Consider the following 16,364-nt stretch of genomic DNA (forward strand, 5'->3'; position numbering starts at 1 on the left):
TCATTGGCTTCCTATTGTCAAGGGCACCAGTTCAAAACCCTAACTATGACATACAAATCCATCCACAACCTGTCTCCTCCATACATCTGCGGCATGGTCTCCCGGTACTTACATACATGTAACCTTCGATCCTGTCAAGATCTCCTTCTCTACTCCCCTCTTATCTCTTCTTCCCACAACCGCATACAAGACTTCTCCCATGCTTCCCCCATACTCTGAAACGCTCTACCCCAACACATCAGACTTTCGCCTACCACGGAAACCTTCAAAAGGAACCTGAAGACCTAGCTCTTCTGGAAAGCCTACAACTTGCAGTGATCCTCAGTCTACTGAACCGCCGCACGACGAGCTCTACCCTCTCCTAGTGTATCCTCACCCATCCCCTGTAGACTGTGAGCCCTTGCGGGCAGGGTCCTCTTTCCCTCTGTACTTGTGTGTGCCTTGTATTGCTCATGTTTATTGTACTTGTCTATATTTCCCCTTTTTCACATGTAAAGCGCCATGGAATAAATGGCGCTATATAAATGTATAATAACAACACAGGATTCACCATTCACAGTAGATGATACAGCTCACCTTCTTCCTCCTCCTGTACAATGTCTGATAATACCTCTATATACTGTAGCTAACACAGGATACACCATTCCCAATAGATGATATCACAACTTACCCTATCCCCCTACACAATGACTGATAACAGATCTATATACTAAAACTTTTCTGTGTGCAGTAGGTAAAAAGGATCCACCATTCACAATTGGGAATGTTAAAGCTCTTGTCTTCCTCCTCCTGTATAGTCACTATTTATACAGGATCTAGCATTTACAATAGGAGATGTCACAGCTCACCTACTTCCCCTTCCTGTACAATGATTGATAACACCTCTATATACAGTAGATAACACAGGATCCACCATTCACAATAGATGATGTCACAGCCTTATAATAGCATGTTCAGTTTAGAAGCTCAGTTATAGCAGAGGGTCTGAGTCAGTATATTTCTGCTGATGTCCATTTGTCCAACTGGAAGAAGGAGTTTTAAAATGGGCCTATTGATCAGCATGAAAATTGCAAGGTTTCTTACTTATTCTAAACTAGGTGAAGAGCCCGGCGCTGCCCGGGTATAGTAACTAACTACGGTTATTTATAACAAATTATAATGATTATATCTATATATACGGTATATATAAAGCTGAGTGTAGAGTCCCGCCCACTCCACATAGCCACACTCACTATAATATCCCACATTATCCCGTCAGCCAGAGCTACCGGACTATTACACCTAATATCCCACATCATCCCGTCAGAGCCACCGGACTACTACCTCTAATATCCCACATCATCCCGTCAGCCAGAGCCACCAGACTACTACCTCTAATATCCCACATCATCCCGTCAGCCAGAGCCACCAGACTACTACTCCTAATATCCCACATCATCCCGTCAGTCAGAGCCACCGGACTACTACCCCTAATATCCCACATCATCCCGTCAGGCAGAGCCACCGGACTACTACCCCTAATATCCCACATCATCCCGTCAGCCAGAGCTACCGGACTACTACCCCTAATATCCCACATCATCCCGTCACAGATGCCGGACTACTACCCCTTATATCCCACATCATCCCATCAGCCAGAGCCACCGGACTACTACCTCTAATATCCCACGTCAGCCAGAGCCACCAGACTACTCTCCCTAATATCCCACATCACCCCGTCAGCCAGAGCCACCGGAATACTACCCCTAATATCCCACATTATCCCGTCGGAGCCACCGGACTACTACCCCTAATATCCCACATTATCCAGTCAGCCAGAGCCACCGGACTGCTACCCCTAATATCCCACATCATCCCGTCACAGATGCCGGACTACTACCCCTAATATCCCACATCATCCCGTCAGCCAGAGCCACAGGACTACTACCCCTAATATCCCACATCATCCCGTCAGCCAGAGCCACCGGACTACTACCCCTAATATCCCACATCATCCCGTCAGCCAGAGCCACCGGACTACTACCCCTAATATCCCACATCATCCTGTCAGCCAGAGCCACCAGACTACTACCTCTAATATTCCACATCATCCCGTCAGCCAGAACTACCGGAATACTACCCCTAATATCCCACATCATCCCGTCAGCCAGAGCCACCGGACTACTACCCCTAATATCCCACATCATCCCGTCAGGCAGAGCCACCGGACTACAACCCCTAATATCCCACATCATCCCGTCAGCCAGAGCTACCGGACTACTACCCCTAATATCCCACATCATCCCGTCAGCCAGAGCCACCGGACTACTACCTCTAATATCCCACATCATCCCGTCAGCCAGAGCCACCGGACTACTACCCCTAATATCCCACATCATCCCGTCAGCCAGAGCCACCGGACTACTACCCCTAATATCCCACATCATCCCGTCAGCCAGAGCCACCGGACTACTACTCCTAATATCCCACATCATCCCGTCAGGCAGAGCCACCGGACTACTACCCCTAATATCCCACATCATCCCGTCACAGATGCCGGACTACTACCCCTAATATCCCACATCATCCCGTCACAGATGCCGGACTACTACCCCTTATATCCCACATCATCCCATCAGCCAGAGCCACCGGACTACTACCTCTAATATCCCACGTCAGCCAGAGCCACCAGACTACTCTCCCTAATATCCCACATCACCCCGTCAGCCAGAGCCACCGGAATACTACCCCTAATATCCCACATCATCCCGTCGGAGCCACCGGACTACTACCCCTAATATCCCACATTATCCAGTCAGCCAGAGCCACCGGAATACTACCCCTAATATCCCACATCATCCCGTCGGAGCCACCGGACTACTACCCCTAATATCCCACATTATCCAGTCAGCCAGAGCCACCGGACTACTACCCCTAATATCCCACATCATCCCGTCACAGATGCCGGACTACTACCGCTAATATCCCACGTCAGCCAGAGCCACCGGACTACTACCTCTAATATCCCACATCATCCCGTCAGCCAGAGCCACCAGACTACTCTCCCTAATATCCCACATCATCCCGTCAGCCAGAACCACCGGAATACTACCCCTAATATCCCTCATCATCCCATCGGAGCCACCGGACTACTACCCCTAATATCCCACATCATCCCGTCAGCCAGAGCTACCGGACTACTACCCCTAATATCCCACATCACCCCGTCAGCCAGAGCCACCGGAATACTATCCCTAATATCCCACATCATCCCGTCGGAGCCACCGGACTACTACCCCTAATATCCCACATTATCCAGTCAGCCAGAGCCACCGGACTACTACCTCTAATATCCCACATCATCCCGCCACAGATGCCGGACTACTACCCCTAATATCCCACATCATCCCGTCAGCCAGAACCACCGGACTACTACCCCTAATATCCCACATCATCCCGTCAGCCAGAGCCACCGGACTACTACTCCTAATATCCCACATCATCCCGTCAGGCAGAGCCACCGGACTACTACCCCTAATATCCCACATCATCCCGTCACAGATGCCGGACTACTACCCCTAATATCCCACATCATCCCGTCACAGATGCCGGACTACTACCCCTTATATCCCACATCATCCCATCAGCCAGAGCCACCGGACTACTACCTCTAATATCCCACGTCAGCCAGAGCCACCAGACTACTCTCCCTAATATCCCACATCACCCCGTCAGCCAGAGCCACCGGAATACTACCCCTAATATCCCACATCATCCCGTCGGAGCCACCGGACTACTACCCCTAATATCCCACATTATCCAGTCAGCCAGAGCCACCGGAATACTACCCCTAATATCCCACATCATCCCGTCGGAGCCACCGGACTACTACCCCTAATATCCCACATTATCCAGTCAGCCAGAGCCACCGGACTACTACCCCTAATATCCCACATCATCCCGTCACAGATGCCGGACTACTACCGCTAATATCCCACATCATCCCATCAGCCAGAGCCACCGGACTACTACCTCTAATATCCCACATCATCCCGTCAGCCAGAGCCACCAGACTACTCTCCCTAATATCCCACATCATCCCGTCAGCCAGAACCACCGGAATACTACCCCTAATATCCCTCATCATCCCATCGGAGCCACCGGACTACTACCCCTAATATCCCACATCATCCCGTCAGCCAGAGCTACCGGACTACTACCCCTAATATCCCACATCACCCCGTCAGCCAGAGCCACCGGAATACTATCCCTAATATCCCACATCATCCCGTCGGAGCCACCGGACTACTACCCCTAATATCCCACATTATCCAGTCAGCCAGAGCCACCGGACTACTACCTCTAATATCCCACATCATCCCGCCACAGATGCCGGACTACTACCCCTAATATCCCACATCATCCCGTCAGCCAGAACCACCGGACTACTACCACTAATATCCCACATCATCCCGTCAGCCAGAGCCACCGGACTACTACCCCTAATATCCCACATCATCCTGTCAGCCAGAGCCACCGGACTACTACCTCTAATATCCCACATCATCCCGTCAGCCAGAACTACCGGAATACTACCCCTAATATCCCACATCATCCTGTCAGCCAGAGCCACCGGACTACTACCCTAATATCCCACATCATCCCGTCAGCCAGAGCCACCGGACTACTACCCATAATATCCCACATCATCCCGTCAGCCAGAGCCACCGGACAACTAGCCCTAATATCCAACATCATCCCGTCACAGCTGCTGGACTACTACTAATATCCCACATCATTCCGTCAGCCAGAGCCACCGGACTACTACCCCTAATATCTCACATCATCCCATTAGCCTGGCATCAGAACCAGAGCGCTGAGTGGATTTGCCCTGACTTCCATACCAATGATCTCTTTAATAGAAGCCTGGGGTGAGAATCAGAGCGAGGGATTTACCCTAACTTCCATACCGGGGATCCCTTTAAGAGGGGCCTGGGGTCAGAACCAGAGTGCTGAGTGGAATTGCCCTAACTTCCATACCAATGATCCATTTAAGAGAGACTGGGGTCAGAACCAGAGCGCTGAGTGGAATTGCCCTAACTTTCATACCAAGGATCTCTTTAAGAGAGCCTGGGATCAGAACTAGAGCGCTGAGTGGATTTGCCCTGACTTGCTTACCAATGATCCTTTTAATAGAATCCTGGGGTCAGATTCAGAGCGCTGAGGGATTTGCCCTAACTTCCATAGAGGAGATCCCTTTAAGAGAGCCTGGGGTCAGTACCAGAGCATTTGAAGGCAATTGCCCTGACTTCCATACCGGGGATCCTTTTAAGAGAGCCTGGGGTCAGAACTAGAATGCTGAGTGGAATTGCCCTAACTTCCATACCAGTGATCCCTTAAAGAGAGGCTTGGAGTTAGAACCAAAGCGCTGGGTGAATTTGCCATGAATTCCATAGCAATGATCCCTATAATAGGAGCCTGGGGTCAGAATCAAGAGTGCTGAGGGATTTGCCCTAACTTTCATACCGGAGATCCCTGTAAGAGAGGCCTGGGATCTGTACCAAAGCACAGAGTGGATTTGCCCTCACTTCCGTACCGGGGATTCCTTTAAGAGGGGCCTGCGGTCAGAACCAGAGCGCTTAGTGGAATTGCCCTAACTTCCATACCAATGATTCCTTTAAGAAACCCTGGGGTCAAAACCAAAGCGCTGGATGGATTTGCCCTGACTTCCATACCAATGATCCCTTTAATAGAAGCCTGAGGTCAGAATCAGAGCGCTGTGGGATTTGCCCTAACTTCCATACTGGAGATCCCTTTATGAGGGAAGATGTGCCTATGGGATGGAGGATGTGTGATGGGTATATGGGCGCGGGAGGGGGGATTCATTTCTGTCATGTGCTCTCTGCTCCTTTCTTGGGGGCAGACAATGGCTGGGAGCTTATGTTCCCGGGGATGCTAGATTTCTCCCACCCAGTCAATGTCTGCTGAGGTGTTTTCTGGAGTGGGAAAACTGTTGCTCATAGCAACCAATCACAGCTCAGCTTCTTTTAAACAGCTCTGGTGAAATGAAAGATGCTTAGTGATTGGTTGGTGATACACACACACACATTCAATTTTATATATATAGATATACACAGCAATGTTAAATGCTAAAGCAGAACAAAAAACTGTGTCTGGTATTGTGGCTCTCCATCATTAAAGGGGTTGTCTCGGCTTCTTTTCTTCAGGAGTGCACTAACCCTTCTCTTTCTGCTTTGCATTGTGCGGTTTGCCTCTGAATATTGACAGTTTAATAAAATATCTGAATTAAGTTGAAGTATCTGAATTTTTTTACCCAATATTTCTGACACATCATTCAGCCATTTCCAAACAATTTTTTTAAATGTAAAAGTTAAAAATAGTATCCCATTTAAATATTTTTATTAATTTATATTATATATTCATAACATTGTAAAATTGCATAAAGTGACCCCCCCACTCAGGGTCATACACAACGTTGAAATTCCTTTCTCGACTTTTGTACTCACTTTGATTGTCCTCTAGTCCCGAGTCTCCGTGTGGTTAATTGTGGGAACTGCTGTCTAATTATCTGCAAGAAATAAAATATATTACCCTAGGTCAGTTATCTGCGTGAGAACACAATGGGTTCAAGGTCACAACCTTGGTTTCAATGTGATTCCTTAGCAACTTTTCGGGAAATGTCTAGCTATGTATCCAGATACTGTTATTTTTTAGAAAAATTTTAAAAAATACCCCAAAATTATTTTGGTCCAAATTAGTCTATACATGTATACATGTCTGTATAATATCATATATGGTTTAGGATTGTGATTTTTACTGGACAGTGTTGAGGATGAAATTTAGGTTTCTGTTCCTCTTTAAGTTTAGCATGGGGGCATAAACACATTGAGACAAGAGGAGCAACCCGAGATTTGCGCTTGCCTAGTTTCTTCCTCCTTCTGTTTTTTTTCTTTCTTTTTCCCTTTCTCATTCCTCCATCCCTCTTTTCCTTCTTAACTTTTCATTGTGAATTTTTGGTTTCTTCATGGTTGAAGTTGGCCAGAGTCTTGGCTCAATCAAGCCTTCTTGGCAACAACGAATAACGTTGCTTATGGTAGAGGACATCCCTACATTGGGAACCACAAGACCCATATATGGCCAATGTACAAGAGCTCCCATCTCTACAGGTACCATAACATTACTACAAAGGGAGAGTTAGGCCTCTTTCACACATCAGGTTTTCGCCGTCAGGCGCGATCCGGCGCTTTTGACAAAAACCGGATCCGGCGAAATGCAATGCCGGATCCGGTTTCCCCCCCATTGACTTGCATTAGAGCTGGATCGAGCCGGATGGCCATGCGTTTCATCAGATTTTCGCCTGATCCGGCAATGTGACGCGATCCGGCGTCTGGAAAAACGGCTACTGTAACGTTTTTTTGTCTCCGGCGAAAAAGCCGGACACGCCGGATCCGGCGTGTCCAGCTTTTTCATACAATGAAAGCCTATGAGCGCCGCAATGCGCCTGATCTGGCGACAGCCGGATCCGGTGGCCGGATCCGTTTTTTTTGGTCTGAGCATGCTCAGTAGCTCTGCCCACAAGACATATAAATGCAAGACAGTGGGACCCTCAGCCACACCCAACATGACACCCAAGCCAAGAACCAGGAGCAGGAGAAGGCAGCAGACATCTGCAGCAGCACCATCAGCACCACCCCAAATGGAGCAGCATGCTGAACAACGGGAGGGCAGTCCAGCAGCAGATGAGAGACGGTAATTATCAAATCCCCCATTCCTCCAAACTAGGGCTATGGAATATCAAGATATTCATTGGCCCTTTGTTTCTCTTTATTCAACAGCCGCCCAATAGATGCAGCAGCAGCAATGGCGGCAGCAGCAGGAACACCACCCACAGCCATGGAGTCTGGCCATGAGGAAGACAGCACATCTTCTTCTGGGAGCCCTCCCTCGCATCGTCAGCGTTTGACGGTAAGTTTTTATTTCCAAAATCCATCATCTCTGTAATATATGTCTATTCATTGCCTTTTATTTCAAAACAGGAATCACAAGATGAAGAGGAGCTCCCAGAAGAAGAAGGAAGGGGTGGACAGACACCTGGAGTGGGCTCACAATTGGTAAGTTTTTTGCATCAAACGCAGAAACACAACATCACACTACACACAACACATAGAAAACAATGTTTTGCAGACCACACACAGCAAACAAATGCCTACATCCAAAGACATAACATTTTTTGTTTTCTTCTCTAGTCTTCCCAATCTGGTGCTCGGCCAAGAGGTCCTCGCAGTGCCTCCCGGGGTCGTCGGCGACAGCAACGCGGCGGTCACCAGCGTGTAAGTATAAATATTTGTGCTTTGTTTTTTTGCACTTTTTATTTCATTTTTTTTGTGGAGGCTAATTATGTTATTTTTGTCTTTTTCTTTAACAGCCTTCACAGCGTGCTCCCGACTCTGACGGTGAGGATGGAGGGATTGATGTGGACCACCTCATCGATCTCGTCAGAGAAAGGGAGCCGCTCTGGAATATGGCTGACCGCCGCCACGCTGACCTTATCGTTACCCGACGACTCTGGGAGGAAATCTGTTCGCTCCTTGTGGACCGCTGGGAGGACCTCGAAGCTCGGGCCCAGATTAAAGAGCGTAAGTATATACAGTACCGGTTGCTTGATTTAAACCAGTGTTTCCCGAACTCCAGTCCTCGTGGTCCCCACGGATCATGTGTTCAGGATTTCTATTTACTTTGGAAATCCTGAAAACATGACCCCTGGGGACCATGAGGACTGGAGTTTGGGAAACACTGATGGTGTATACTAACCACTCCTTTCTCGTTTCAGGGGAGAGAATTGTGAAGCGGTGGCGGTCTGTGAGGGATCGTTTCAAGAAGGAGTTCAATAAAGAGATGCGGGCCCCGAGTGGATCTGGAGGACGCAGGAGCAAGTACAAGTACGCACGAGCCCTGTCGTTCCTCCGGGATACAATGCTCACCAGAAGGTAAATATTACACACCACATGTGACAAAAAAATGTTTAGATGTAACTTTTTTTTTTCAGCCAGGGCCATACCATGTCACTATTTTAATTGTTTTTTTTTCTCTTTATTCCACAGCACGGTGAGCAGCACTCGGGAGCCTGCACGATTGGACCCTCCTGAGGCGATCCCTGAGGAGACCGGCACCGAGGGACACTTCGACCGCCCCGGTACATCTGCACCTTCCCAGCCTTCCCACACATTCGACCTATCTGTCCCATCCACCAGGACAGGAGCATCGTGGCTGCCTACATTACATGAAGCTGCTGGTGAGGAGATCGCTTTCCCTTTACCCCACCCTTCTGCCCCTGCCACCTCTAGTACACCTGCGGGTACTGGGCGGCAGCGGCAGAGGGGTCAGGAAAAGACTTATGTGCCAGAGTTCTTGCATCTGAATGCATCTTTCCAGAACTGTCTAAAAGTCTTGTCAGAGCAAATCTCCGCAGGCTTTCAGCAGATCAACTCCAGCATTCTGGAGGTGAAGACACTTCTGCAAACCATGCATTCAGAAGCAAGATCTTCGCCAAACCACACCTTTTTCAGGTCTGTTGTGGAGCGCATGGCAACACTATCTCCTACCCAGCAGATGCATGTAATGCATTCGTGCCACGGTGCTCTACAGCAGGTTACCTCCCAACCTCCACCTCCCACCACTGTAGTTCCTCCACCTGCACCCCCTCCAGCCACTTTCCATCCTCCCCCTCCTATTACATCTGCACCCCCTCCAGCCACTTTCCATCCTCCCCCTCCTATTACATACCAGCAACCTGCCCAGTACCAGCAACCTCCCCAGTACCAGCAACCTCTCCAGTACCAGACATCTCCCCACTTCCAGCAACCTGCCCCGTACCAAACTCCTTCCCCGTACCAAACTCCTTCCCCGAACCAAACTCCTTCCCCATACAACTTTCCATCAACATCATCTGCTCCTACAGTCCCTGCCCAACCCTCCACTCCACCGCCCACCACCTCTTCTGCCTCCCACATGCCCACCCATTCTGTAGCTTTTTCCACACCATCACCTCTAACTGTTCCTTCCCCACCACGATCCCAGTCCTCTCTCCACACTCCCATTGTCGAAGTGTCCCGCAGCCCCTCCAGCAGTATTTCCACCCCACACTACACAGATTTATGATGTGTTTTGTAATAAAAATGCCCAGTTGGTTTCAAACCTTTATTAAAAAAGTTTTTTTTAACTTTAAAAACAGTTTACAAAAAAAAAATATTTTAAATAAAAGTTAAATTATTGTTTACACTGGTTGTCTGTCATTTCTTTCTGCAGCGAAATATGTTTAAAAAAAAAGGTTAAATACAGGGTATTTCAAAGGTAAAAAGGTATTCAAAACCAGGTATATAACTGTGGGTAAATTTTAGCTTTTTGCCACAGTTGTGTTCCTGGTTGTGTTTGAAGCAAAGTATTTCACCTAAAAAGTTGTGTTTATTGTTGGTGATTTCCTAACAATGTACACAACTTTTGTTAAAAGGTGAAATACTTTGCATAAAACACAACCAGGTACACACCTGTGGCCTAAAGCTAAAAATAGAGACCATGACAAGATAGCCAACTTTGGTTGGCAAAGGTATATACTGTTGGTCCAGAAGGTACACAAGTTTGGTTAGGGCACAAATCTTTCACACTCTGTCATCCTGCCAGTGTACTCTGCCTTGAGGTGACAAAGTATAGTGCAAAATTGTCCCTCATTACTGAAACCGTCACAGAACTTCTAGTGGTAATGTCATGGTAATCTTGCAAGGTGGTTTCTTCAGAGGTGTCCTCAATGGAAATGGGTTCCTTGCAGATAACAAAATTGTGGAGTACCACGCAAGCTTTGATCACCTCGTCAACAGTTTCTGTCTTGAGGTTGATCGCAGTCAATAGGACCCGCCATTTGGCTGTCAGAATACCAAAGGTACATTCAACCATTCTTCTTGCTCTTGTGAGGCGGTAATTAAAAATGCGTTTTGGTCTTGTCAATCCTCTGCTAGAGTACGGTTTCAAAAGGTGTTCTGACAGCTGGAAGGCTTCATCCCCTACACAGACAAATGGCATAGGTGGACCAGATGTTTGCGGCAGCGGTCTAGGTGGTGGGAACTGGAAGGTGTTTCCATACAGTTTACGCCCCATGGCAGACAGTTTGAAAACTTGAGAGTCATTGGAGCGGCCATAGGCCCCAATATCAACAGCAATAAATTTGTATTCCGCGTCAGCGATGGCCATGAGGACAATTGAAAAATATTTCTTGTAATTGAAATATTCCGATCCCGATCCAGCTGGCTTTACAATGCGGATATGTTTCCCGTCCACAGCGCCCAAGCAGTTGGGAAACTGACATATCTGTTGAAACTTGTCAGCAATTTCAATCCACCTCTCTGTTGTGGGCTCTGGTAAAAACTCTTCAGCTAAGGAGTCCCACAGTGCACGGCATGTGTACTTCACTATTCCAGATATGGTGGAAATCCCGAGTCTGTACTGGAAATGCAGTGACGAAAGGGATTCTCCAGTTGCAAGAAATCTGTGGGGAATTAAAAAACAATCAATTAGTTTTAAATCACAGCATTACATACCAAAACTCAGTTATAACACTTGGAGATACAAACTACCACCAACAAGATTGCAGTGAAAGTGTGCTCTGATGCGAGCATATCCAATAAATGTGGCTTACCTTAAAGTCACCATCAGACGCTCTGCGGGTGAAACAGAGAAGCGGCAATAGGTGTCCGCTTTTCTTATGAGGTGTGCAATGCGCTCCACCAAGTAATCAAAATTCTCCATTTTCATCCGAACATATCCAAAAAATTTATCCGGGTTTCGTCGAAGGTCCATGCAGAGTGTAGAATAGACCCCACGCGTCATTCTCTTGGCTGTGATGGGGTGGATCCACAAACGTCGTCTACGATGCCTGATGCGCTGCTGTCTCGCTCTCTCCTTCTCCAGAACAATCACCCTCAAACAATTCGCCTCCGCTATAAAATCCGCCAAATTCTTCAAAATATTTCCAATAACAACATCCATCTTCGCCAGTAACTTGCTCTTCTCTCCAACCTGCACTTTCTCCTCTACAACCTGTCAAAGAAGGGCTGTAGGAAGACGCTATATATAGTTTTCCAGTAGCCAATCCCGTTCGGAAGGCCACCAGGGTCAATTTTAAAAACCGGATCCGGCGTAATCCGTCGAAAAACGGATAGAAAAACGGATGAACCGGATGAGACGGATCCGGTTTTGTCTGTCAAGAACAAGACGGATCCGGCAGAAAACCGGATCCGGCACATCAGGTTTTACAAAACATTTGCCGGATCCGGCGTTCCGGCACGGCGCCGGATCGCGCCTGATGCCGAAAACCTGATGTGTGAAAGTAGCCTTAGCAAGCATTGACCCCTCTAACAGTGATGGTGTCATGGACCAGCATCGGTAGATGGATTCCATTTTGACTTTTGCTATCAGCACCTACTTTCATCCCTTTCAATATAAACATGAACATATTGGGAAGAAAAAAAAATAGTTGATATTAAAACTGGGATGTTGAAAAAGCATGAGCGTAGATGTCAAGACATCGGGTCTATGCGCTTCGAGCAGAAGCTCCTAATCATAGACTCGTAGAATGTCACAGTTGGAAGGGATCTCCAGGGTCATCGTATCCAACCCCCTGTTCATTGCAGGATTCACTAAACCATCTCAGACAGATGTCCGCCCAGCCTCGGTTTGAAGACTTCCATTGAAGGAGAACTCACCATCTCTGGTGGCAGCCTGATCCACACATTGATCACCCTCACTGTCAAAAAGTTTTTTTTCGAATATCTTATCTGTATCTTCTCCCTTTCAGTTTCATTCCATTGCTAATGATTAAGAAACCCTGGTCGAAAAGTGTAGACCTGGTGTTTTGACATCTACTTTTATGCTTTTAGCAATATCCACGGTAAGACACCGAGTCTTAAGCCAGAGTTTTTCAGTGCTCCTGCTCAAAACGCATAGACCTGCTGTCTTGGAATCTACTTTCAAATTTTTACCAATATCCCACTTTTAACTTCTAACTGATTAAATGTGAACTTTTAATAGACTTTCGTCTAACTTCGCAGCTGCTAGATTAACTATTTTTCTTTTTACATTTTCAACCAAGGAACCAGCCTTATTCACCCTGTCTCCTACTACTCCGGTGAGCTGATGATTTTCTCCTTCCTTATACCCATTTCTGATATTGGCAAGTACCGGACTCCTCTTTGTGACCTGTTTTAGAAACTTTACAACCTAGGGTAGCTCCACCATTTCTCTTCCTTTGCCCAACATGGACGACATAGATCTTCAAAGACTATATTAAATTCCAAACAGAAGTAAGGCTAAGTGCATACGTTGGGGAACTCCTGCGGAAGTTACCACGGGAATTCTGGAATTCCATTCTGTGGGAAAACCGCATTTTAAACTCCCGCGATTTTCCCGCGGAAAAGCTAGCGATTTGCAAGCGTAATTAGCTTGCAGAATGCTAACATTTTCCAAGCGATCTGTAGCATCGCTTGGAGAACTGATTGACAGGTTGGTCACACTCGTCAAACATAGTGTTTGACTAGTGTGAAAAAAAGAGAAGGTTAGGGATAGGGAGCACTACTAAGGGGCAGGAGAATAATTAATATTGAAAATAAATAAGGGGTGCTGCACAATGCAAAGGCAAAAGCAATGATCAACAAAAGAAGAAAAAAGGACCCAGCATATAAAGCGCACACCCAAGGCAATAAAGTATGTGACATAGTGTTTGACTAGTGTGACCAACTTTCTACTATTGAGGCTGCCTATGCAGCATCAAAAACATATAGACTGTTCATTTAGACACTGTTCACATGTTCAGGTTTTAAATACATTAGATAAGGACTGCTTCGTGAAGGGTTACCGTGACGTGGTGAAGCGGCTTGGTATACATTTTTTGCAAAAAACGTATCGACTAAACACCCTGTATTTGTTATACAGCATTTGCTGATTATTATCATGTTTTTTACTGCAGAGTATTTTTGCAAATATGTCATTTTGTGTTTTCTATGCAGCATCAGTAGTAAAAAGATCTAATGATAAAAATAATTAAAAAAAATAAAAAATGGTGTTTTCTCACCTTTTGACGTCCCGAGCAGCGTTCCCAATCCTTGTGATGCTCCCGCTCCCAGTAATGCCTTGCGAGACCTTTGATGACGTCACGGTCTCGCAATACTGTAGCGGTCTCGCAAGACCGCTATGTCATCACAGGTCCTTACCGCAAGGCATTACTGGGAACGGGAGTTGGCAGGTGCATCGGTAAGGCTGCGCAGGACGCCGGAAGGTGAATATAACCCGATTTTTTATTTTAATTCTATTTTTTACAGGGATATGGTACCCACAACCTGGAGGACAATCTCCTCTCCTCCACCCCCTGGGTACCATCCGCAAATGTTCTGCCTACTTTTCACATGGTGGGCACAGCCACATGCGGAAAGTAAGCAGAACAATGCATTCCTATGTGGGCGGAATCGCCGCAATTCCGCAAAATAATGAGCATGCTGCGTATTTTTCCGTAGGATTGCATGGGATGCTGTTTTTTTGGCGTTTTTGTGGCAAAAATCGCGCATTAAAAACCGCCGCGAAAGCACGAAAAAAACGCAACGTGTGAACGCAGCCTAACAGATCAAGAAAAGTTTCTTTAGTGTTCAGTCTGCCTTTTAAACTAGCAACAACAAATTCTAAAAAACGTACCAAAACATACAAGTTAATATAGAATCACTCAAGGTCAAGATCAAGAGACGAAGACAAGACATGTGACTCCTTGGGAATAGCGATATATTTGACAAGGTTGTGCTCCAAAAATTTGATTTGTGTTATCATATTTCTATTGTGTTGATTTTGTAAAGACTTTTTGACCAAATTTGAATCTTTAAGTGCCGATATAAAAAAAAAATATTATTATCCCCTAACATGATAAATCACATGTAGGTTCAGCGGGGTTGAATTTTAAATATCATCTCAAAGAAGATCCCATTCTGACCATCTTAAAAGGTATTACATTTCCTCTCTAGAAATAGGTAGTTGGAAGATCGCTGGTAAAATAATGTTTTCAGTTCATGGAAGTGTGATTGCATAAACCTAACGCTGAAAATTTTTTTTTTTATTACAAAACATTTGTGGATTTGCCAAACAGATGGCCGCGGACTCATTCAGCTGTTAATATCAGCACAGAAAGGAGGTGTAAACCTGATGAATTTCCAAGATGTTCCTCTCTATCCATTGTATCCGAGGGTTTATTTTTATTAAAAGTCGTTCACAGGGAGAATGTATCACCTTAAGATCACACTTTCCAGTCCCTTGGCCCTAATTTACACATCTGCACTAAGCTTTGGCGTTTCTGGATTCTCTTCTCATTGGTTTTATTTTTGGAGCAGAACCTCGGCAAACTTTGAAAAACTTTGTGAGGAGGCGCAGAACCTTGATAAATGAGCAGACAGGCTGGGCAGTTGTCTTTCTGCTATTTTTTTTTGTATAGACTCAATGAAGCTTGCCATAAGAACACCCCATGCTGTTCCAGCTACTGATCTAACATTCCTGGACTCAATAGCCAAAATCATTTAACCCTTTCCGAAGGGGACGATGGGGGAAAACCACGTTGGGGCGGCATTCAGTCATGGAGCTTGAGGGTTAAGCCACTGAAGGCCAGTTAAAGGCAGCACAGAATAGGAAAAGCAAGTGTTTGTAACTTGGAAAGTGAAAGTTTTTGCTTTCTTGGGTAGAGCACTTTGCAATGTGTTAAAAATGAAGACAAAAGGAGCTCTGTTTTCCATTGAGGGAACATCATCATTGCCTCAACACTTCGGGGTTTTCATATAATTAGATTTTGGATTTTGACACCTTTGGATTTTTTTTTTTAACCAAATACAAAACTTTTTCCTCATTTTCTATGTTGCTCTTGAAGTCCATTCAATATATTTTCTTGTTCTAATTCATTTTCTTGAGAAAATAGTGAAATAATTAAGATCCAACTAATGTCTACAACCTAGGAGCTGTAGTGTTCAGATAACTTTGGCCCTACGTTGGAGTTTTAGGCGACTTGGGATCTAGATTCCTTGTGGACATCCTCTACCAATATTTTTCAAATATTTCGCAATTTTGTTTTGACCTGTTGAAATAATCTTGATCCAACACAGTCTATATTTCCTAAGGACAAACTGTCAAGATGTAATATTTCAAGATGTAAAGGATAATTTTTAGACTTGTTGTGGAGGAAATCTGCTTTAAACAAGCCTATTCTAAATTCCGGGTAAATAGTCATAAAATCAGAACCAACCCAATTGACACAATGATTTCAGCCTCTGTTGGCTGGGAAAACCCTCCTGGCT

At 45.9% G+C, this 16,364-nt stretch overlaps 1 protein-coding gene across 2 annotated transcripts in view; it reads right to left on the reverse strand.

The window, feature by feature from the left end:
* RFX4 (regulatory factor X4) overlaps positions 1 to 16,364 on the reverse strand; it is a 99,988-nt gene that overhangs the window by 40,415 nt on the left and 43,209 nt on the right. For both annotated transcript variants that reach the window (XM_073567836.1, XM_073567835.1), the window contains exon 5: positions 6,507 to 6,568. In XM_073567836.1, coding sequence (XP_073423937.1) covers positions 6,507 to 6,568 — 62 coding nt within the window. The remainder of the gene's footprint in view (positions 1 to 6,506; positions 6,569 to 16,364) is intronic.

The sequence above is a fragment of the Dendrobates tinctorius genome, unplaced genomic scaffold (genome assembly GCF_039654945.1).
Source record: "Dendrobates tinctorius isolate UK_male_01 unplaced genomic scaffold, ASM3965494v1 ptg000020l, whole genome shotgun sequence".
Classification (NCBI taxonomy): domain Eukaryota; kingdom Metazoa; phylum Chordata; class Amphibia; order Anura; family Dendrobatidae; genus Dendrobates; species Dendrobates tinctorius.